Source organism: Labrus bergylta, chromosome 7 (assembly GCF_963930695.1).
Source record: "Labrus bergylta chromosome 7, fLabBer1.1, whole genome shotgun sequence".
In the NCBI taxonomy this organism is placed as follows: Eukaryota; Metazoa; Chordata; class Actinopteri; order Labriformes; family Labridae; genus Labrus; species Labrus bergylta.
Genome location: NC_089201.1, coordinates 20,352,268 through 20,376,809, shown reverse-complemented (window position 1 = coordinate 20,376,809; position 24,542 = coordinate 20,352,268). Strand labels below are relative to the sequence as shown.

The following is a 24,542-nucleotide window of genomic DNA, read 5'->3' as shown; positions in this document are numbered from 1 at the left end:
CATCAATCTCTGTGGATTTGCATCATTGCGAAGAGACAGTAGCAGCTCTCGTGTGTATTGTATCACCGGATTTACTCCGGTTGCTCGGCAGCTGTTAAAAAGTTCAACGAGGATCGTGATTGCCACTAAAAGAGTCCAAAAGCACGGCATGTTCATTCTCCTTTTGGTCTTCATTCATCCATTCTCACAGAACGGTAGTCCAAAATGATCACATACAAAATACAAACTTCTACAACAGCTCACTGGTGTCCGTGTCGCCGCAGGGCAGCGCCACCCTGAGCCATGCTCAGAAAGATGTGGTACCTTGGTAAGATCGAAGGGGTTAAACTCACAACTTCACTTTTCTGCGAGTTTTTTGTGACTTTCTTTGTGACTTTTTTTCAATTTTTTTAGACATCTTTTAAAACTGTTTTTTTGTGACTTTTTAGAAAAACAGTCGAATCCATATAACAAACTATTATACGTTATATGGATTCTACTGTTTTTTTGTCTTCTTTTTTTATTTGTGATAGGCATACTGAAGTGTCTGATGTAACCAGGACAGAGATAATATAAGTTTACAATGGGCAGGTGTCACAATACTTGAATCATGACTCATTACACTATACCATCCAAATTACAGCAATAGCACTGGTGTTGATTATAACATCATCTATTCCACGCAATCTTATGATTACTTTATTACTCAATAATCTTAATTAAATTATGCAGTAATTAACTTACTGCACAAATAATATTGAAAATACACCACTACAAATGTAACTTCTGTATTCAAAGTCTTCAAAGTTTGTAAGTATTATCAGAAAACTGTAACGTTACCAAAACTTTAAAAGTAAAAGCACAACAGTTTTTTTTATATATACAGTATGTAGCCTATTTCTTAATATTACTGCATGGGGCATTTTACACCTAAAATGTTTAAAGTGGAGCTGTTTTAACTACTATAATCATTATTTCACTTTATTTTATTTCATTTAATTTTTTGCATTGTACTGAGCAACACAAACTGGGTATAGATAAAAATGTAGCAACACCTGAATAACATTTGCTAACATCAACCAGCAAGTAACTCTCTTTCTCCCTCTCTGATGTCAAGTTCCAGCCCTGAACTTCCACCAGCTCATCTCTCTGTCCCTCATCATCACATGTGACCCTACCATGCTGAGGCTGCACAACTGTCCGGCTCGCCTCAACTCTCTCTTCTTCACTCATGCTGCTAACTTCTTGGATGCTGCTGCTAACGTCAACTTGTGCCTCAGTGCTGCTGCCGGCTATGCTGCTGAACATTTCAGTGAGCTTGCGACATTTAGCGGCTTCACTTTCTAAATGTCGCATTTTTTTTCCCTCGCCTTCTCAGCCCCACCCTTTTCTTTGTTTTTTTTACAAACGTTATCCATATTTTTGTGCTTCACTACTACTACCAAAGATCGTCTTCGCTGCTACTAGTGATGTGTCGGTAATGAACGATTCGTTCAAAAAGAACGAATCTTCTAGGTGAACGAACTGAACTGAATCACTTACTGAAAAAAGTCGTTCATTTCTCAACTTCAGTTGCGCTCTCCTCTCTCCCGTGTCGTATCTCTCTCTAGGCCATAAGAGTCGCTCAAAGCCCGCCCTCCCTCTCCCTTTCATGTCCGTGACACATACTGACTGAACCAACAGGACGGAGTCGGTCGGGAGACTTTTTTAACATCCACTAACAATCGTGTTTCAGTCAGTACATTGTGTGTGTGTGTGACTGAGGCTGGTGACTCGCAGTCTCGCTTGTTCACGTTCACTGAACGAACTGAACGAGAGCACCGCCTCCGAGTCTCTCTCTTCCTCTCAGTCAGTCAGTCAGTGAGTGATTTGTGTACTGAACGTACTGAACAGAACGGTCGGGGAAAATAAATGTGATTGTTTTAGCAGCTTTCAGTTTGCAAACTGTAACTTTATCCAACTAAATTCTCAGCTCATTAGTTTATTATTCACCACCGGCTATTCTCAGTACGATCGCGAGCAGAACTAAACGTTCGGTCGTATTTCAGCTTATTAAATTCTGATTCACAGACAGAGCTGCAGAGAAGTACTGAACGATTCGGTGAACGAATCTTTTGAACGAATCACTTTACTGAACTCATTCTAATGATTCAGTACACTGAAAATAACTGCTTTTCACATCACTAGCTTCTACTACTACTTCTACCTCTTTTAGATTATAGCTGGCATCCAACTTTAAGACGCATTGTTTCCACCTACCGGACTGGAGTGTGAAACAGTAAATTAGCAGGAAAAAAAAAAAACTGGTGATGACTGCGTGGCGGCCGCCGGCCATCCTGGAGTACCGGCCGTTCTGTGATTCTCCAGAACACACAGATGGCCAGTCCGCCCCTGCACCCAGAGGTGAACGTGTTGTGTTGATCACCTAAAAGTTTCAGTGCGAAATCACTTCTAAATGCAGTAGCCTGCTGCTGCGCCTTTATCACCAGCTTTCATCAGACCGTAAATATGTAACTATTACTGAACATTTCATTCTTATACAAAGACGATATCACGCACAGGCTGCCCGATCATACAGAGGTCCGCTGGTTTAACCATGGAGCAGCGCTAAAATTCTTCCTTGAATTGCGCACGGAGATGGCAGAGATTCATGGAGCATAAAAAGTCAGTGACATAGTTAGATCACGATATTGCGGACACGTAGAAGAACGGACTGCCAGACTCATGAAAAGTCGTTTAACTGAGTCTACTTAGTTGAAGAACGTGCACTCCACACGGAGCTGATCAGACTGCAGTGCGCAAAGCTGAAGGATCAATTCAAGTCAGTTCGTTTGGAAACATGTTATCATTTTATAATGCCTCATACTTAAAGACCCGAAGATGCATCAAAGACACTCTGTTTGTTTGTGACAACTTATTCACGTGAGCAGGTTTTATCTGTAATGAACCTTAACGAGTGCAAACTGTGCTGTGGCCTGACACATCTAAAGTCTCTATCTGTCTCTCTCTCTCTCTCTAATGCACTGAGCCCAGGGCAGGTAGAATAAGGTGTCAAAGTGTCTATAACCTTGAATAGCAATATTTAAACATAATATAATAATCTCAATCAAAACATAATTATTGATGTTTTCTTCTGTAATGTGGTACATTTAAATATTTCCATGTGCCAACATGCAGTTTGCAATGACAGAGTTAACCCCTCTGCTTAATGTTAATGTTAAAGTTTTCTATACAATCATACATTAGCCTATATATCCATGTGTTGAGTTATAGTGATGTCGGCAAAATTAGTCCGGCCCACTTGAGGTCTCATTTGGACAAATCCGGCCCCCGACCCAATAGGACTTTGACTTTGACATATCCTTTAGAGTCTAAAGAATATAATATATCTTAAAAAAATATGGAAAACCGTTTTAACTTCTGCATGAACATGCTCATCCAGACACGCCTGAGACAAAACATAAACGGCATATCAGTCAGTATGCTCGTGTCAAACACAAAGACAAAGGACACTTTGTCTATAATGTAATTTTTACTTAGTTTTGTAAACACACGATACAGATTCAGGTAATAATAATAATAATACTTTATTTGTATAGCACTTTTCTATACAAGTAGCAAAGTGCTTTGCAACAGAAAATAAAAGCAGAGACAATTAAAGCAACAGGCAGAGCGTAAACAAGCAGACAACAAAATCAGACTAATAAAATGAAAAATAAAAACAATTAACGATATCACAGAGTAAAAGCATTTTTATAAAAGAATGTCTTGAGTAGAGATGTAAAACAAGGGACTGACTCTGCAAGTCTGATCTCCTCTGGCAGGCTGTTCCAAAGTCTGGGGGCTCTGACAGCAAAGGCCCTGTCCCCTTTAGTTTTTAGCCTGGAACAGCCGGTAGGGCTCTGCCAGAGGATCGCAGACTGCGTATTGGTTCATAAGTGGTTAAAAGGTAGGCAAGTTATAGTTTTTATTTTGCAAAGCCTTGTTTTTATTTTAGTTTCAGTTAACCAAAATGATTTTACAGTTCATTTTCTATCAGTTTCTATAATAACCATAACCATAACGATTATATGAATTTTCCTGATTTTTCACAATGATCACAATGATGACAATAATGGAGATAAGGATCCCTGTGCCAAACAAAACAGAAGAGAAAATGTTGATGTAGAAGGCGGTTCCTCCATGATGTCGAGCCCCCTCCAGATCACCAACCATCTTCCGATCTCTGGACTGAAATGACAGAAGCACCTCTCATTATGTTCAGTAAATTGTTTATCTTCAAGAAAAAAACAAAGTTGAACACGTTTATTTTTTACATCTTTGTCAAGATAATGCAAATATTTACGGGTGATTGAATGATTGTATAATGAAGCAAAAATGGTCTTCATCTCAAACCTGTCATCCTTTCAATGATGAGTCTTTTTTTTCTTACTCACTGATAGTTTGGAATTTCAAATTGAAAAAATCTCCAAAAAGACCCTTCAAATAAAGCGAAGCTTTTAACAATACTTTTACATGTTTTTGAAATTTAAGAACTTCACTCAAGTTTTCTGCAAAAACCACAGGAAAATTCTTCTCCTGGTATTGTTCATGAACATTTTACGCTTTTTCAATGTCAAAGACCGAGTTATTTTGTTCATCAGTGAGTCTTAACTGATGTTTTTAAACTGACCTTGATGGAGTAGATGAGAGCCAACAGTCCGAGGCAGAAAGGGTTTGAGTAGATGAAGCAGCAGAGGGACCAGATGATGTGGTCTTTGGGGGGCTCAGTGACGATGTTCACAATGGTGGACTGAACCACTGTAGGCTGTCCTGGATATCTAGGCTGTCCTGAATATCCTTCAGATCCCCTCCCCTGCAGTGGAACACCTTCAGGATTCATCTCAGTCGTCTTATCTGTAGGTTTGGAGTGCAGGCTGCAGAAGGGTGTACACACACTATGATCGTGTCGCTGTGAGTGTTGGTGTGCTCCTTTGAGGGTAAGCACAGCACAGGCTGCTTTTCCACCTGATACCAGCCAATGAGGTAAAACCAACCTGACCACAATGGGTATGCAAGATTAGCTTCTTCTTAAACTTTGAATAACACCCATTCTTGAGAATTGGGAAAAATCATGTCCCAGACAAACAAGATTAAAAATATCACTTACAAATACAGTTATTATGAAAATCTATTTTTTAGAGATTTTTATATATGAAACCAATTTGAAATACCTAATTTTGGTTCTGATTTATTTTCTTTTTAAGTCTAAACCTGCCCTTTGACAGAAAGCACCCTTGTCCAAGACACACATTTAAAACTTTAAACTATTTAAAAATGTGTCAAAATCATACAAAATCTTAAAACTACAAAACCTACTGATACAACGGGTGTAAAAAAAAAAAGACTATTATAGTCATCTACATTTTAAAATGTATTTTTTATGAACATTTTGTGAACTCCGTCATACTTTTACAAAAACACAAAATAATAAGGCATAAAAAGAGGTGAGCTATAACCAAAGGACCCCTGTCTTCATTCCTCAACTAAATAAGGTTTTATGGTTTATTAATCTGTGTTTTGGTTGGCATTGAGAGAACTCTAAGCAACTTTAAAAACTGAAATGGCAACTTACTATAGATGAGCTAGATGAAATAACTGGCATTTTAGTTTCCTCTTCTCATACAGCGTTGAAGAAAACAAAGATGTCTTCAAACAAAAGAATGAGAGGCACTAAATACAAATCTGATTTTAAACATTCATATAAAATATATTTTTTACACTTTGAAGAGTTAGCAAACACACAACAGGTCATACAGTGTATATTACACAGTGACACAATAAACTGCATTTAGTCGAGGGTCTTTTTCTCTGCATAGAATGGACAAACATGAAAGCCCTAAACTACATTTCTAGTCAGTCTAAAAGAAAACCAGAATAGGAGGGAATTAGTGGTTGTGTTTTTTGATTCGGATGAGGATGTAGTCTCTGTTTTTTTAATGCTACTTAGCCACACTAACCCTGCGTTAACTGATAGACCACGATATAAATCAACAAAGTTTCTCTTTTCCACTAAAGAGAAGTTAATCAATGATTTTTGAGTTTCAGGTTAATTTATTTATATTTGTATTTAGTACAAAAAGGCACTATTGACTTTTTGATGAAGTGAAAGTAATTGTGTCCTTTTTGTAAACTGCATTACTGACATGCACGCGCCCACAAACACCCCCAGATCAAACTGAAAAATCATTTCAGTTTGAAAGTTCTTCTCATGAAGAATGCAATGATTTTTGAGGTTCAGTCAATCGTGAGGAAAACAAGCCAACGCTTATGATTGCCTGCAGTGAAAAACAAAAATACTGCTTCTTGCAGTTGGCATGTGCCAACACTACATAAAAAAATCAATGTATTTTACAACCTGATCGGAGATTAATGCTGAATATGTCACACATTGAATCACATGTGAATGTTAAAAGAAGACTAACAGAATAGCTGATTTGGATTTTTTTTTGGAGAAAGATAAATCAATCCAACATACAAACATAACCTAAGAAATAATCACTCATCCTGGTACATGGAAGAAGCTGAGGTTGAACTTGAAACTTCAATCACACCTATATTTAAAAACAAACAAACATTAGCATTGAGGCCATATTTGGTCAAAGGCAAGCCCTCCATTTCGTCATGCTGTACTCGATCTAGTTAACATTAGTTGCCATAGTGGTCTTTGTTTCAGTCTGTAAAGAAAATAACAACTAAACAACTTCATCTGTTTTTTAAATTAGTGTTCAATCAAGACAAATGACAGAGATAAAGAATCTGCTGAATATTGAAAGCTTTGAGGATTTTGAGGAAAATCAACTGTTTGGATGGACTGAATGAAAAAAAAAAAAAAACACAACCCTCACATTACAAGTCGGTGTTTCAGTCTCGTCATTATACTAATTTTTTAGTCCAATCTCGTTACTCTTAGTAGCAGTTGTTAATCAAGAAGTGCATTTGCTCTGCGATACATGAGGGTGCTGCCCCTTCTGGAAATTTAAGGCATCACATCTTGGAGAATGCGGCGACGGCCGAGACTCCTGGACGGCTGTAGACATGCACGGGTGTGTTCTAAGAGAGTGGAAGTGAAAGAGAGCGAGAGAGAGAGTTGGTACAACTGTATACCAGATGCACATCTTAGAAAACGTTATCTGCAGACAGCTGTTTACGATTCAACATTAATAAATCTGCATTACGAAATGTTGCCACCAGACACACAAAAAAATATATACAGTATATCCAAATGTTCCGACAATTAATGTGCCCAATGTCTGTCATGGAATAACTTTAATTTCTGTTTAACATCCTTGTCCTCGTGAGCAGGCTGAATGTTATCCTTGATCTATAAACATCTGTATCCAATATGAGCTCAAATACTGAAGACTGAAAATGGTAAATTCACTTGTATAGCGCTTTTTTCTAGTCTTCTGACTCCTCAAAGTGCTTTTACACTGCATGTCACACCCACACATTCACACACTGATGTCAGAGGCTGCTATGTCAAGTGTCCGTCAGAAGCACCTAATCCCATTCACACACATTCATACGCCACACACGAAGCAGCGGGAGCAATTCATTCCTGCCCAAGGACACATCAGACATGTTACTGCAGGAGCTGGGGATCGAACCCTCAACCTTCCAGTTGAGAGACGGCCGACTCTACATCTGAGCCGCCCCATGTCAGCCCTTGTCAGAGGTTGGCAGTCAGTGCCAGTAAGGCCTTCTCTGCTGGCCTTAACACTGAATCAGAATCACAAATTTATATATATATTTTTATTTTATTTTATTTATCGTGATTATGATTTTTGCCATAATCAAGCAGCCCTACGATAGTTGCCTTGATATTTTAAGCTAGGGTAGATCATTCATGTCAGAAACTTTTTTTTTTTCTATGAAATTTTTTTTTTGTATGCAGACAGTAAATAATTCATCAACTGCTCTGATAAAATGAAGTAAAAAAAAATCCATTCATATGCAAACATTTGCTCCCCACAGAACAGCTGTTGAGGAAAACCATGAAATTTAAATGTGGACCTGCTAGAATAGCTGAAAACAAAAGTCAGGACACTTCCAAAAGTTTTAGTCTTCCTCTGGGAAGTCCAAAATGTCAAAGTCATGATGACACTTAAGAAACAGCCTCAGTCATTCAGATTCCTGCCTGAATGTTTGCTTCAAGTTTTATAAACATATCAAAACTACTCGCCAAGAATCAATCAGACAGTTACTATTTACCTGCTGGGCCTCATTATTGAACTTGTTGAGAAGATTCTGAACCCGGTTTCCATAGTCTGGATGGACAGCCCTCAAGTTCTCAACCTGCAGGAGAAAACAGATAATATGATATTAAGGCCCTGAAAAAGATGTTCTTTATACTTCTAACAATCAGAGTCTGATCAAATGTCTTTTGTCAAACGGTCCAGATATGATGATTCTTTTGGAAGATAGAATACCTTATTGTGATTTGACTTACTCAATTATTTATTTATGTTTATTAATAAACACTGAGAGGAAGATGGCAGATGCAGTGATCAGTTTTGGTTTCTCAAAAGTTTAGAGTTGCAATCTTGCTTGGAAACATGAAACCAGACCTGACCACAGTAAAACAGAGAGCGTGTTCTTCTCTGTGAAAGATTTCCACAGTATGACCAGGAGCCACAGTGTTGTGGTCACCTGTTGACAGTTGAGGGTGGGTGACACATGACGGAAATGAAACCAGGTCAATTGCTAGTTCTGTTATTTCACCCCTTAATATAACATCATTGTTACATTGTTGTTGAGCACTTTCCACGTTAAACACGATGACATTAAGATCCCAAATGAACGCTTATATTAGTTTAATAGCATTAATTTGTTTGCAGTTTTATGTCCCTTTCAGTGTACCATAGATAAGTCACCACAGTTAACGATTCACATTTAATGTCCACTGTGTCACATCAAACACTTCCTTTTGTTACGGTTTTCTTCTAAAATAAAGGCAGGATTTCTCTTTCAAACAGGAAGTAAAGCACAAGAGCTTAAACAGTACAACATAAAAGTATATTTATAAAAATGAAAGTACGACAAATACAGTTTTGAAATGCTCAATAAAGACATTTCAAACATAAAAATGTGATTCAAGTTGATTAGCTATTGAATTTAGCCATTTCAAAGTGTCTATAACCTGATGCAACTTCCTCCAACGCCTTCAAACTCCTTTTTCAAAGGTCTGAAGGAACAAGGTCCCCCACATCCAAATCCTCCTGTAGCAGATTCTAAGGGCGCACTCACACTAGGCAATCTGTGCCGTGCCCAAGCACGCTTCACCGCTAAAGTTCCCCGATGTATGGACGCAGAATCGACCATGTGTCTTTATTTATTTCCTCGAGTAAGCCTGTCTTGTAAACTGAGCATGCTTCATTATTAAGTAAAGCCATGCACGTGTTGTATTACGACCTTATGTGCAAGAGGTAGCCGTGCTCGGGCCCGGTTAGTCCTGGAGCAGTGTGAGAGCAGGCCAGCGGGGTAATGGGGAGGGGGGGCAACCGTGCTTAAGCACAGTACGGGACAACTTTGCTAGTGTGAGTGCGCCCTAAGCCAAATAGGGCAGCCTACCTATAACTCCTGTATTCTCATGTAAAGAGGCACTTTGGAGACAGATATGAAAAACAGGGTGAGGAGTGTAGCTTCCAGTATTATTTAAATGAACAAAATGACATACATAAGAAGGAAGAAAGTTAAGAAATAGCTCATAAACCAGGAAATGCCAGTGATTTAGTCAACATGACAATGCAGGGAAGCTGACACAAGCATATAGTGCCAGGTGCAGTGATGAGTAAGGGCCTTCAGATTCTTAATGAACCTGAATAATCCATGGAATCTGACATCACTGAGAAAATGTATGCACAAAAGAGATGACTTAAAAGTCTTTATGTAAAAGTTAGCAAATCAACCATTAAGAAGCCCTCAGACTCATTCATATCATTCTGCAATCATAGTAGAAGTCAGGATCAGTACAAATCACTGTTCCCTGACAACTTGTTAAAAAAACAAGTCAGTGCATTCACCAGTTTATAACCATGACGACCTATGTCGTCCAAGGTAATAGGAAAACAACTAAAGTTACCATTATAAACTCGTCCAAATCTTATGCCTTTTTTTAAACAATAAATGCTTAATCCCAAAATAAACTACTAACCGGACCTCTTAAGTCTTCTTCAGTAACTGTTCCCTTTGAGCAAGATTTAAGTAACATTTCTGTTCTGTTTCATTTCACACTGTATACATGATCACATTTTCTTTGATTGTTTGAAGAACACTTTAGAACTGCCTGGTGCATGAATTGGGAGATTTCAATTTAATTGCCTCTGCCTAAACCCACATACAGACACCAAGCTTCATGAGCACAGTGTTTGGTTTCCAGAGAGCCACATCCTGTGGTTTAAGCACGCTCGTTCATAAAGCCATCAGTATTTTATTTTTTAAATGTTTCCTGCTACGGGGCAATAAACATGTTAAAGAACATGTCATTTGATTTAAACAGTGGAAGTATTATATTTGAACAACTCTTAGTAGAAGCATGACAGCATCAAGCATGTCCAGGTGACAGAGACTGTGTGGATAATAATGCAGTGAGGACTCACCATGCGCTTTTGGATGAAGAGCTGGGCTCTTTTCAGGGCACCAGCCATGTTACTGCAAAGCCTCTCCCGCTCCTCCTCATTCAACACCTCGGTGTAGAAGGTCCGAACCTGCAATTCAAATTTGAAAACACACATTAAATACCTGGTAAGAGTAGATTGAATCAAAATGATATCCATTTCAGTCCACTTCATACAGACAGGATAGCTTCAAAAATAAAGCCAATCATCTCTAGCCTTGTCACGATCCTGGTTACCTTAGAGTAGTAACACACATACAGTTCATGTGTAGATTAGTTCACTTGTTTTGCTCTACAATGATTCATTATTATTGATTTTCATTTCAGTCTTTATTTGAAAACCATATTGACTTATGTCCATGGTGACTTGTGGAAGAGGAGGAACCTGTTAGACATAACACTGATTTATTATGTTGGGCTCTGAAGCTGTTAGCGGTGTCTGTTTGGTACAGGGCAGGAAGCGCACAGGAAATTAGGAGAGAAGAAGAACCATCCTGGTGGTGAAATCAGTTTGTGTAAACCGACTGGTGTTGGTTTACACAACCGGGAATGTTGACGACTGAAAGCATTGCCCAAGAAAACATGCTTTTAATATCGGGATGTTTTCTTCACCTGTGTGACATTGTCCTCATCTGCACTGTTGTAACGGCCCACATCTGGAGACACCTTGAACTTGGACTCCACAAACTGAGGCTGGGTGTCAGGAGCACTGAAGCTGTTGGGATAGTAGTTTGGGGCTCCACCTAGAAGCCGGACAGAACAAACTGCTATGTTAAAATCTGAACAGAATAAAGAACTTTATTGACTGTGTGCATGGATGACTGTGGTTAGTTTTAAACTCAGTTTGAATTAGATGAGCAACTTACAATTCTTCTTAAACACCCTCCTATTAGTATGAGTCCTATTGCATTTCATACAGTCTCAATGGCGACATCTGTTGGGCAACTCTTGGTCTTGCCCTGTTGTATTTTACCAAGTCTTTTCAAAAAACTAAAAATTTGTATGTCTGGATGTGAGTGGGAGATCAAATGTATTAAACTGATGTGTTTTATAGACTGAATTAACTCTAAATTCATCACTCAGGTTTGATGTTTGTCGTGGTGTGCTTTGTCTCAGATAAGGTGGCTCATCTTTCCTGGACACACTCTGAGTAACCCAATCGCTGCAAATACTACAATGCTCCTTTGATATATACAGACTAAAAGATAGATTAGGTAGATTATACAAGATTTATTTTTTGCGCTACATACAAAGCTTCAACAGTAAAGCCTTTGAGTCTGTCTCTGTTATTGCGTCACACACAGGTTGGACTATGACTCACCTTGGTTGTCAAACATGCACATCGGACCATCGCGCTGGTAGTTGGTCACACGGGTCCTGAATGGACAGTTGACAGGGAGCTGCAGGTTGTTAGCTCCCAGCCGGTGTCGATGCGTGTCTGGGTAGGAGAAGAGACGGCCCTAGACAAAGATAAAGGAGATGAACATCAACAGGGCATCGCTTAACTGAAGGGTCTGTCTTTAAAAAAACAAAACAAGATTTCTCGTTGGTCATTTATTCAAAAGATTAGGGTCCAGACTAAGACCTGCTGGGAGACAATAAAGTCTTGGGGGTCACCAAATACCCTCATTAAGATGCCTGAACATGCACTTAAACAGGACACCATAGAGACAGTTATTATTTGAAGTTACAGGAACAGTTTAGCTGAAATAACTTTTTTTAGATTCAGTATTACTGGAAAATGTGTCAAGAATAACAAATGAAAAGAAAGAAAGTTGTGTTTACCTGCAGCATCTTGTCTGGGCTGGCCTCGATGCCTGGTGGCATGTTGCTGGGATCGAAGGCGAGTTGCTCCACCTCAGCAAAGTAGTTCATTGGGTTCCTATTGAGCACCAGTTTGCCCACAGGGATCAGAGGGTACTCTTTGTGAGACCAAACCTGAATGAGATACAGTAGCTCCATTAGAAGAAGAAAAGATGGTACCACTACCATCCGACTGTAGGATGGGTACAACACGCACAGAGAAGTTTTTGTATTCATAGACTTTACTATTGATGAGCACTTCAGCTCAAATTCATGTACCATATTTTCCGCACTATAAGGCGCACTTAAAAGCCTTTAATTTTCTCAAAAAACGACAGTGCGCCTTATAATCCGGAGCGCCTTATATATGGATCAATTGGTTAATTGGTTGATCCATACTGGTTGTACACGGCGCTCAGTGACACTGACTCGGATAATGACGAGAGGGAGCCGGGCATGTTGGATGCCGTACTCGCCCAACTGTTCAATTCGGACACTGAAGAAGAAGAATTCGAGGGATTCGTGGACGGGGAATGAACTGAAAAAGTGAGCTTTACGTGTTATACATAACTGAACAATGTTGAGTTATGCACTAACGCAGGGGTGCCCAACCTTTTTTGAACCAAGATCTACTTTTAAAGTTACCAGTCTGCCGAGATCTACCAGTCCACATAGTGAGCCATAGCCTTTACCAACAGCCTACAAACGCATTTAATACTCACACAACAAACAGAAAATAATAAATGAGAGTTCTGTAAAAAATAATGCAGACTACAGACTACAGCAGGCTGCTGTGAGATGATTTTGCTTTTGTTAAATTAGCTGCAGACACGGTGAGAGTGAACGGAGTAAAGTCCAACCGACTGTTTGACCGGGTCACGTGTGTTCCCACCTCGGTCCGTACGGATCACGGATCAACTGTGTGCTGTAGCACTAAAAGTAAAAAGTTAAAAGGTTCGCGTGGTGGCTGGCGCTCCAATGCAAGTGTGTGTGTGTGTGTGTGTGTGTGTGTGTGTGTGTGTGTGTGTGTGTGTGTGCGTGCGTGTGCGTGTGCGTGTGCGTTTGCGCTGTTTGTTGGTGTGTCTCGTCCCCCGCGATGCTCACAGTCATGACAGCAGAGAGGAACAGAGAAAAGTAGCTGCAGCTTCATCAAATGCGCTTAATACTCGTAGCATAGTTTCTATATATGACTTTTTGGTAAAACATTTACCCCCCCGGTTTTACCTGCACTCTCTCTCTTGCGCTCTCTCTCTATCTCCGCCGCTCGCTCTCTCTCTCTCTCGCTCTCTCGCTCGCTCTCTCATGCACGCAGCAATTTCATGACTAAATGAAAAATTAAATAAACACAGGTCGGAAGTATACTTGGGCTCCCAACACAGGTATCGTGTGTGGGAAACAGTGCAATGAGATGAAATTGAAATCACTTTTCTATTTTACAATTGTATTTTATATTGACAAAACATCTCGCGATCGACTGAGAATCAGTCAGCGATCTACCTGTCGATCGCGATCGACTGTTTGGGCACCCCTGCACTAACGTTTGAATTAGCGGTATCAGACTGTGTTTCTTTTACGTGTTTACAACTGAACAAGGCTGGGAGATATTGTGAATATGCACATTAACGTTTGAACAACGTTGAGTTATTGTGAATGCACTACGTATAAAACTACGTTTTGAGAGATAAGAGAAACGTCAAAGAAATAATTTATTATTTGGGGAAATCGTCTTATGTACTTTTGTTTTTGTAGTTTTATACGTTACGTTTTATACGTATTTATATTTATATATTCACAATATCTCCCAGCCTTGTTCAGTTGTAAACACGTTCTATTCTATGCGCCTTATAATCCGGTGCGCCCTATAGTGCGGAAAATACGGTAAACATTTAAAACTAGACATAGGATACAGAGCCACTGTTACTTTGACACAAACACTGATTTCAGTTATAAGATGTTTAAAATGCTAACAAAAAGGGAGGCAGAAACACTAAGACATATTGCTCGTGGACATCTTGATGTCTGAACAGTGTGTGCCTTGAACTTTTTGTGATTTCTGACATCTTTAGCAGGAATATGCAACAGAGCAATAGAAACTTTTCTAAAGTGTGTCCTTCATTTGTGGAGTTTCTCTTTCATTTTAGACTTAATCAGGTAAAAGTGTTTTTATCAACATTACATTTTTTATTGATTAGTTATTTGTCTCCTCCTGAGGGGATAACTGTATTAACTTAGAGCAATAAGCAGATTAATAATTTCATAACCCTTAAAATCATTATTCCTCTTAGTCATACTATGTTTAATAACGAACAATGCTATCCACAAACAGACACTTGAAGTCTCCTACAACAGCTTAGGTTGTGAGTGCATTTTAGCCTTTAGGTACAACTGCTGTAGAAAGATTAAGATTAACTTTATTGTCCCAGTGGGAAATTTGTCTTGGACTTCACAGAGCTCTGATGCAGTAGCAAAAAATAACAAAATACATTCATTCGTCGGTAAAACATGTCAGTTAAATAATCACAAAATGCCATACGAGTGAATTACTAAAACCATAAATATGTAATAGTTATGAAAAGTGATAACAGTGCAGGTACATCTACACATCTTCACACACACTCACCACCTCATACATGCACACGTATACACACACATTACAGCTTAGGTACTGTTGAGGGCTTTGATGGACAAGGGAACAAAGGTATTTCTGAAATGGTTGTTCCTCCCTCGGGGTACTCTGTATCGTCGGCCTGAGGGGAGGAGCTGGTACTCAGGGTGAAGAACATGAGATGGGTCTGAGATTATTTTTTGTGCCTGTCTGATTATGGTTTGTTGAAAGATGTCTTGGAGGCTGGGGTGCTGATGAACTCCCATGATTTTCATGGCTGTCTTTGTGAGTCTGTTGATTTGGGCCTTTGACTGAACGATCAAATTTCCAAACCATGCAGAGATACCATATCGTAGGAGGCTCTCTACTGCTGCATGGTAGAAGAGAAGCTGCACTTCCCGGGACACACCAAAGGTCCTGAGTCTTCTCAGAAAGTGAAGCCTCTGCTGCACTCTGGAGCAGACAGCTTCCACCTGGGACTTCCACACTAGTTTATTGTCTATGTGGATGCCAAGATATTTGTAGGACTCTACTTGTGTTATGGTGTGATCATGGATGACCACTGGTGAGTGGTCGCCAAGAGAAGGAGGGTCGAACACCATCTAATTTGTTTTTTTTGTGTTGAGGAGGAGATGGTGTTCGTCACACTACTGCACAAAGTTGCTGGTTGTTGATGTATATGTGTGAATGTCCGAGTCTGTTTGCAGAAGGCCCAGGATGGCCGTGTCATCGGAAAATGTAACAACATGTACGTTTCCACTGTTGCTGGTACACTGATTTGTGTAGAGAGTGAACAGCACTGGTGAGCTAACACACCCCTGGGGCGCTCCGGTGCTGATGGTTGTGAGCTCTGACACAGTTCTGCTCACTCTGACTTGCTGGGTGCGGTTAGTGAGAAATGAATGATACCATTTAATGATGAATGGATCATGACCCTAAGCTGATTTAGTGTGTTCAGTAGAATGTGAGGCTGCAAGGTGTTAAACGCTGAACTAAAATCAACAAACAGTAATCTAGCATAGGCCTTGGGATTCTCCAGATGTTTAGTGACCATGTGCACTAAGCTATTGATAGCGTCATCAGTACCTCTATGCTGTCTGTATGCAAATTGGTATGGGTCTAGCTGTGGGCCTACCTCCGACTTCAGCCTGCTCACCATAAGTTTTTCCATACATTTCATTACAACAGGAGTTAAAGCCACTGGTCTAAAATCATTACAGTCTTAAGGACATGGAATTTTTGGGATAGGTGTGATGACTGCCTTTTTCCACATTGCTGGTACAGTGTTTGTATCTACTGACCTCTGAAAGATGGGGCACCAAGCAGGTGTTAGTTCCTCTGCACACATCTTTAATAAGAAAGCAGAAATGCCGTCTGGCCCTGTGGCCTTGTTGACAGTGACACTTTTAAAAACATTTTCCACATCCTCGGGGTTGATTAAAATCCTATCTGCCCCGGCAGTGGGAATGTTCTCCAAAACACTACTACACTCTGCTGAGAAATCTTGTTTATCAAACCTTTTGAAGAAAATGTTCAGTTCATTTGCTGTGGATAATTCATCCCCAGCATATAAAGATTTTTTAGTGGATTTCATGTTGGTCATAGTTTTCACAGAGTCCCATAATTTCCTGTTGTTCATGTTTTGTAGATTATCCTCCAGTGTTGCCCTGTGTTGTTGTTTTGCCTCTCTCAGTCTTTGGTTTAAGTCTGATTGTACTGCTCTTAGTTGTAGATGGTCCTTATTCTTGAATGCAATTTTTTTCCCGTTGATACAGTCTCTTACCTCCTTTGTGATGTAAGGTTTACTGTTAGGGTAAACTTTTATTGTCTTTTTAGGGATCACAGAATCAATGCAGAAATGAATGTAGTCTGTGGTGACTTCTGTAACACAGTCTACATCACGGGTGCCCAACCTTTTTTAAACCAAGATCTACTTTTAAAGTTGCCAGTCTGCAGAGATCTACCAGTCCACATAGTGAGCCGTAGACTTTACCGACAGCCTCCAAATGCATTTAATACTCACACAACAAACAGAAAATAATTTCAGATATAATAAATGAGAGTTCTGTAAAAAATAATGCAATTTTTTTAAACTCTTATTTTAGGGTAGGCTTTGTATTTATATCACATATGTTTTTCCCTTAATTTAGTTTACAACAAACAACTTTAATCTGTGTGGAGATGTTCACAGACTACAGCAGGCTGCTGTGAGATGATGTTGCTTTTGTTAAATTAGCTGCAGACACGGTGAGAGTGAACGGAGTAAAGTCCAACCGACTGTTTGACCGGGTCACGTGTGTTCCCGCCTCGGTCCGTAAAGATCACGGATCAACTGTGTGCTGTAGCACTAAAAGTAAAAAGTAAAAAAGTTCGCGGGGTGGCTGGCGCTCCAATGCAAGTGTGTGTGTGTGTGTGTGTGTGTGTGTGCGTTTGCGCTGTATGTTGGTGTGTCTCGTGCCCCGCGATGCTCACAGTCATGACAGCAGAGAGGAGCAGAGAAAAGTAGCTGCAGCTTCATCAAATGCGCTTAATACTCGTTGCATAGTTTCTATCTATGACTTTTTTAGTAAAACATTTACCCCCCCCGGTTTTACCTGCACGTCCTTGCGCATGCCTGCACTCTCTCTCTCTTGCGCGCTCTCTCTCTCTCTCTCTCTCGCTCGCTCTCTCGTGCACGCAGCAATTTCATGAATAAATGAAAAATTAAATACAAACAGGTCGGAAGTATACTTGGGCTCCCCACACAGGTATCGTGTGTGGGAAACAGTGCAATGAGATGAAATTGAAATCACTTTTCTATTTTACAATTGTATTTTATATTGACTAAACATCTCGATCGACTGAGAATCAGTCAGCGATCTACCTGTCGATCGCGATCGACTGTTTGGGCACCCCTGGTCTACATCATTCTCCTCAGAAAAAGTGTCCCATTCTGTGCATAAGAAGCAGCCTTTCAATGTGTCAATACTCTCTTTAGTCTCTTACTGCTCTTAAGGGCTGTTTTGTAAGTGTGGATCAGATGGATAGTGTTGTGGTCAGAATTTGCCAAAGGGGGTTTTGCGGAAGCTGAATATGCACCCTTGATAGTTCCATAACATTTGTCCAATGTTTTTCTCTTCCTGGTGTCGCATTTTATATATTGTTCAATATATATAAAAGTGCAGTGTTCAGATTACAGTGTTTAAAATCTCCCATAATAAAGATGGGGGCGTTTGATGTGCGTTGAAGCTGCTCTTGTACACAGTCCGCCACTTCAGAAGCTGTCCTGGATGCGTTACCGTCAGGGGAACATAAACTGAACATATCAGAATATTTCCAAACTCCCGGGGCAGGTAGAAAGGTCTTAGGCTAACACACAGTAGTTCAACGTCCTTGTTGCAGACAGTTCCCTGAACTGTGTACTGCCTGCACCACTTGTCATTGACATACACTCAGAGCCCGCCTCCTTTGCTCTTCCCGGAGTCCTCAGTTCTGTCAGCGCGGATATGGCTGAAACCTTCAATTTCGACCAAAGGCTCTGGTACATCTGATGTTAGCCACGTTTCAGTAATAGTCATTATGCAGGACTCACGGTATTCAAAGCAGGCTTTTGACAGTAGTCGGAGTTCGTCCAATTTGTTTCTCAGCGATCTGGCATTGCACAGGATCATAGATGGTAGTGGCGGTCGGCTTCCTCTCCTTCTCAGCCGCTGTCGGACACCTCCTCTCAGGCCTCTTTTTCTCGCTCTCTGTCGGTGTGATGATCGTATCTCCTGAGGCAGGTCTTCTGTCATCAATCTCTGTGGATTTGCATCATTGCGAAGAGACAGTAGCAGCTCTCGTGTGTATTGTATCACCGGATTTACTCCGGTTGCTCGGCAGCTGTTAAAAAGTTCAACGAGGATCGTGATTGCCACTAAAAGAGTCCAAAAGCACGGCATGTTCATTCTCCTTTTGGTCTTCATTCATCCATTCTCACAGAACGGTAGTCCAAAATGATCACATACAAAATACAAACTTCTACAACAGCTCACTGGTGTCCGTGTCGCCGCAGGGCAGCGCCACCCTGAGCCATGCTCAGAAAGATGTGGTACCTTGGTAAGATCGAAGGGGTTAAACTCACAACTTCACTTTTCTTCGAGTTTTTTGTGACTTTCTTTGTGACTTTTTTTCAATTTTTTTAGACATCTTTTAAAACTGTTTTTTGTGACTTTTTAGAAAAACAGTCGAATCCATATAACAAACTATTATACGTTATATGGATTCTACTGTTTTTTTGTCTTCTTTTTTTATTTGTGATAGGCATACTGAAGTGTCTGATGTAACCAGGACAGAGATAATATAAGTTTACAATGGGCAGGTGTCACAATACTTGAATCATGACTCATTACACTATACCATCCAAATTACAGCAATAGCACTGGTGTTGATTATAACATCATCTATTCCACGCAATCTTATGATTACTTTATTACTCAATAATCTTAATTAAATTATGCAGTAATTAACTTACTGCACAAATAATAATGAAAATACATCACTACAAATGTAACTTCTGTATTCAAAGTCTTCAGAGTTTGTAAGTATTATCAGAAAACTGTAACGTTACCAAAACTTTAAAAAGTAAAAGCACAACAGTTTTTTTTATATATACAGTATGTAGCCTATTTCTTAATATTACTGCATGTGGCATTTTACACCTAAAATGTTTAAAGTGGAGCTGTTTTAACTACTATAATCATTATTTCACTTTATTTTATTTCATTTAATTTTTTGCATTGTACTGAGCAACACAAACTGGGTATAGATAAAAATGTAGCAACACCTGAATAACATTTGCTAACATCAACCAGCAAGTAACTCTCTTTCTCCCTCTCTCATGTCAAGTTCCAGCCCTGAACTTCCACCAGCTCATCTCTCTGTCCCTCATCATCACATGTGACCCTACCATGCTGAGGCTGCACAACTGTCCGGCTCGCCTCAACTCTCTCTTCTTCACTCATGCTGCTAACTTCTTGGATGCTGCTGCTAACGTCAACTTGTGCCTCAGTGCTGCTGCCGGCTGTGCTGCTGAACATTTCAGTGAGCTTGCGACATTTAGCGGCTTCACTTTCTAAATGTCGCATTTTTTTTCCCTCGCCTTCTCAGCCCCACCCTTTTCTTTGTGTTTTTTTGACAAACGTTATCCATATTTTTGTGCTTCACTACTACTACCAAAGATCGTCTTCGCTGCTACTAGTGATGTGTCGGTCATGAACGATTCGTTCAAAAAGAACGAATCTTCTAGGTGAACGAACTGAACTGAATCACTTACTGAAAAGAGTCGTTCATTTCTCAACTTCAGTTGCGCTCTCCTCTCTCCCGTCTCGTATCTCTCTTTAGACCGTAAGAGAGTCGCTCAAAGCCCGCCCTCCCTCTCCCTTTCATGTCCGTGACACATACTGACTGAACCAACAGGACGGAGTCGGTCGGGAGACTTTTTTAACATCCACTAACAATCGTGTTTCAGTCAGTACATTGTGTGTGTGTGTGTGTGTGTGTGTGTGACTGAGGCTGGTGACTCGCAGTCTCGCTCGTTCACGTTCACTGAACGAACTGAACGAGAGCACCGCCTCCGAGTCACTCTCTTCCTCTCAGTCAGTCAGTCAGTGAGTGATTTGTGTACTGAACGTACTGAACAGAACGGTCGGGGAAAATAAATGTGATTGTTTTAGCAGCTTTCAGTTTGCAAACTGTAACTTTATCCAACTAAATTCTCAGCTCATTAGTTTATTATTCACCACCTGCTGTTCTCAGTACGATCGCGAGCAGAATTAAACGTTCGGTCGTATTTCAGCTTATTAAATTCTGATTCTCAGACAGAGCTGCAGAGAAGTACTGAACGATTCGGTGAACGAATCTTTTGAACTAATCACTTTACTGAACTGATTCTAATGATTCAGTACACTGAAAAGAACTGCTTTTCACATCACTAGCTTCTACTACTACTACTACTTCTTTTAGATTATAGCTGGTCGGCACAGGCAGCTGCCGGCTGGCATCCAGCTTTAAGACGCATTGTTTCCACCTACCGGACTGGAGTGTGAAACAGTAAATTAGCAGGAAAAAAAAAAACTGGTGATGACTGCGTGGCGGCCGCCGGCCATCCTGGAGTACCGGCCGTTCTGTGATTCTCCAGAACACACAGATGGCCAGTCCGCCCCTGCACCCAGAGGTGAACGTGTTGTGTTGATCACCTAAAAGTTTCAGTGCGAAATCACTTCTAAATGCAGTAGCCTGCTGTTGCGCCTTTATCACCAGCTTTCATCAGACCGTAAATATGTAACTATTACTGAACATTTCATTCTTATACAAAGACGATATCATGCACAGGCTGCCCGATCATACAGAGGTCAGCTGGTTTAACCATGGAGCAGCGCTAAAATTCTTCCTTGAATTGCGCACGGAGATGGCAGAGATTCATGGAGCATAAAAAGTCAGTGACAGAGTTAGATCACGATATTGCGGACACGTAGAAGAACGGACTGCCAGACTCATATGAAAAGTCGTTTAACTGAGTCTACTTAGTTGAAGAACGTGCACTCCACACGGAGCTGATCAGACTGCAGTGCGCAAAGCTGAAGGATCAATTCAAGTCAGTTCGTTTGGAAACATGTTATCATTTTATAATGCCTCATACTTAAAGACCCGAAGATGCATCAAAGACACTCTGTTTGTTTGTGACAACTTATTCACGTGAGCAGGTTTTATCTGTAATGAACCTTAACGAGTGCAAACTGTGCTGTGGCCTGACACACACAGATCTAAAGTCTCTCTCTCTCTCTCTCTCTCTCTCTCTCTCTCTCTCTCTCTCTCTCTCTAATGCACTGAGACCAGGGCAGGTAGAATAAGGTGTCAAAGGGTCTATAACCTTGAACAGCAATATTTAAACATAATATAATAATCTCAATCAAAACATAATTATTGATGTTTTCTTCTGTAATGTGGTACATTTAAATATTTCCATGTGCCAACATGCAGTTTGCAATGACAGAGTTAACCCCTCTGCTTAATGTTAATGTTAAAGTTTTCTATACAATCATACATTAGCCTATATATCCATGTGTTGAGTTATAGTGATGTCGGCAAAATTAGTCCGGCCCACTTGAGGTCTCATTTGGACAAATCCGGCCCCCGACCCAATAGGACTTAGACTTTGACATATCCTTTAGAGTCTAAAGAATATAATATATCTTAAAAAAACATATGGAAAACCGTTTTAACTTCTGCATGAACATGCTCATCCAGACACGCCTGAGACAAAACATAAACGGCATATCAGTCAGTATGCTCGTGTCAAACACAAAGACAAAGGACACTTTGTCTATAATGTAATTTTTATTTAGTTTTGTAAACACACGATACAGATTCAGGTAATAATAATAATAATACTTTATTTGTATAGCACTTTTCTATACAAGTAGCAAAGTGCTTTGCAACAGAAAATAAAAGCAGAGACAATTAAAGCAACAGGCAGAGCGTAAACAAGCAGACAACAAAATCAGACTAATAAAATGAAAAATAAAAACAATTAACGATATCACAGAGTAAAAGCATTTTTATAAAAGAATGTCTTGAGTAGAGATGTAAAACAAGGGACTGACTCTGCAAGTCTGATCTCCTCTGGCAGGCTGTTCCAAAGTCTGGGGGCTCTGACAGCAAAGGCCCCATCCCTTTTAGTTTTTAGCCTGGAACAGCCGGTAGGGCTCTGCCAGAGGATCGCAGACTGCGTATTGGTTCATAAGTGGTTAAAAGGTAGGCAAGTTATAGTTTTTATTTTGCAAAGCCTTGTTTTTATTTTAGTTTCAGTTAACCAAAATGATTTTACAGTTCATTTTCTATCAGTTTCTATAATAACCATAACCATAACGATTATATGAATTTTCCTGATTTCTCACAATGATCACAATGAACATAATAATGGAGATAAGGATCCCTGTGCCAAACAAAACAGAAGATATAATGTTGATGTAGAAGGCGGTTCCTCCATGATGTCGAGCCCCCTCCAGATCACCAACCATCTTCCGATCTCTGGACTGAAATGACAGAAGCACCTCTCATTATGTTCAGTAAATTGTTTATCTTCAAGAAAAAAACAAAGTTGAACACGTTTATTTTTTACATCTTTGTCAAGATAATGCAAATATTTACGGGTGATTGAATGATTGTATAATGAAGCAAAAATGGTCTTCATCTCAAACCTGTCATCCTTTCAATGATGAGTCTTTTTTTTCTTACTCACTGATAGTTTGGAATTTCAAACTGAAAAAATCTCCAAAAAGACCCTTCAAATAAAACGAAGCTTTTAACAATACTTTTACATGTTTTTGAAATTTAAGAACTTCACTCAAGTTTTCTGCAAAAACCACAGGAAAATTCTTCTCCTGGTATTGTTCATGAACATTTTATGCTTTTTCAATGTCAAAGACCGAGTTATTTTGTTCATCAGTGAGTCTTAACTGATGTTTTTAAACTGACCTTGATGGAGTAGATGAGAGCCACCAGTCCGAGGCAGAAGGGGTTCGAGTAGACGAAGCAGCAGAGGGACCAGATGATGTGGTCTTTGGGGGGCTCAGTGACGATGTTCACAGTGGTGGACTGAACCACTAAAGGCTGTCCTGGATATCTAGGCTGTCCTGAATATCCTTCAGATCCCCTCCCCTGCAGTGGAACACCTTCAGGATTCATCTCAGTCGTCTTATCTGTAGGTTTGGAGTGCAGGCTGCAGGAGGGTGTACACACACTATGATCGTGTCGCTGTGAGTGTTGGTTTGCTCCTTTGAGGGTAAGCACAGCACAGGCTGCTTTTCTACCTGATACCAGCGAATGAGCTAAAACCAACCTGACCACAATGGGTATGCAAGATTAGCTTCTTCTTAAACTTTGAATAACACCCATTCTTGAGAATTGGGAAAAATCCTGTCCCAGGAAAACAAGATTAAAATTATCACTTACAAATACACTTATTATGAAAATCTATTTTTTAGAGATTTTTATATATGAAACGAATTTGAAATACCTAATTTTGGTTCTGATTTCTTTTCTTTTTAATTCTAAACCTGCCCTTTGACAGAAAACACCCTTGTCCAAGACAAAAATTGAAAACTTTAAACTATTTAAAAATGTGTCAAAATCTTAAAACTACAAAACCTACTGATACAACGGGTGTAAAGGGGGATGACATTTAAGTATCGTTAAGCTTTCTATTTTTTTTAGAAATTCATTAAGTGATGCTATCAGGTGTCTCAACCATAACACGTCAACTCCGTAATCCCTTAAATATCAGAACTAAATAAGGTCTTATGGTTTATTAATCTGTGTTTTGGTTGGCATTGAGAGAACTCTAAGCAACTTTAAAAACTGAAATGGCAACTTACTATAGATGAGCTAGATGAGATAACTGGCATTTTAGTTTTCTCTTCTCATACAGCGTTGAAGAAAACAAAGATGTCTTCAAACAAAAGAACGAGACATGAAAGC

The 24,542-nt window shown here is 39.8% G+C and overlaps 1 protein-coding gene and 2 long non-coding RNA genes across 3 annotated transcripts; 1 reads left to right on the top strand and 2 right to left on the bottom strand.

Moving 5' to 3' along the window:
• Nucleotides 1–168: 168 nt before the first annotated feature.
• Nucleotides 169–23,376, top strand: LOC136179708 (uncharacterized). The gene is made up of 3 exons (XR_010666680.1): nucleotides 169–307; nucleotides 1,097–2,723; nucleotides 21,591–23,376. It is a non-coding gene; the product is annotated as an uncharacterized lncRNA (long non-coding RNA).
• LOC136179709 (uncharacterized) lies at nucleotides 6,562–8,497 on the bottom strand. Its single transcript, XR_010666681.1, has 2 exons — nucleotides 8,233–8,497; nucleotides 6,562–7,071 (listed from the first exon to the last, which is right to left on the bottom strand). It is a non-coding gene; the product is annotated as an uncharacterized lncRNA (long non-coding RNA).
• On the bottom strand, nucleotides 9,609–20,354 carry LOC109976711 (catalase-like). The gene is made up of 7 exons (XM_065956557.1): nucleotides 20,338–20,354; nucleotides 19,118–19,148; nucleotides 12,422–12,574; nucleotides 11,958–12,096; nucleotides 11,249–11,379; nucleotides 10,620–10,727; nucleotides 9,609–9,623 (listed from the first exon to the last, which is right to left on the bottom strand). Exons 1-7 carry the CDS (start codon nucleotides 20,352–20,354, stop codon nucleotides 9,609–9,611), a joined length of 594 nt encoding a protein of 197 aa, XP_065812629.1.
• Nucleotides 23,377–24,542: the final 1,166 nt, after the last annotated feature.

What these genes read in the sequence shown, in the direction of transcription:
- LOC109976711 (XM_065956557.1), bottom strand. An exon ending in GCCCAGACAAGATGCTGCAG is followed by an intron (nt 12,097 to 12,421) that starts GTAAACACAACT and finishes ATCTTTGTCTAG; the next exon opens with GGCCGTCTCTTCTCCTACCC. An exon ending in GTGCATGTTTGACAACCAAG is followed by an intron (nt 11,380 to 11,957) that starts GTGAGTCATAGT and finishes TCCGGCTTCTAG; the next exon opens with GTGGAGCCCCAAACTACTAT.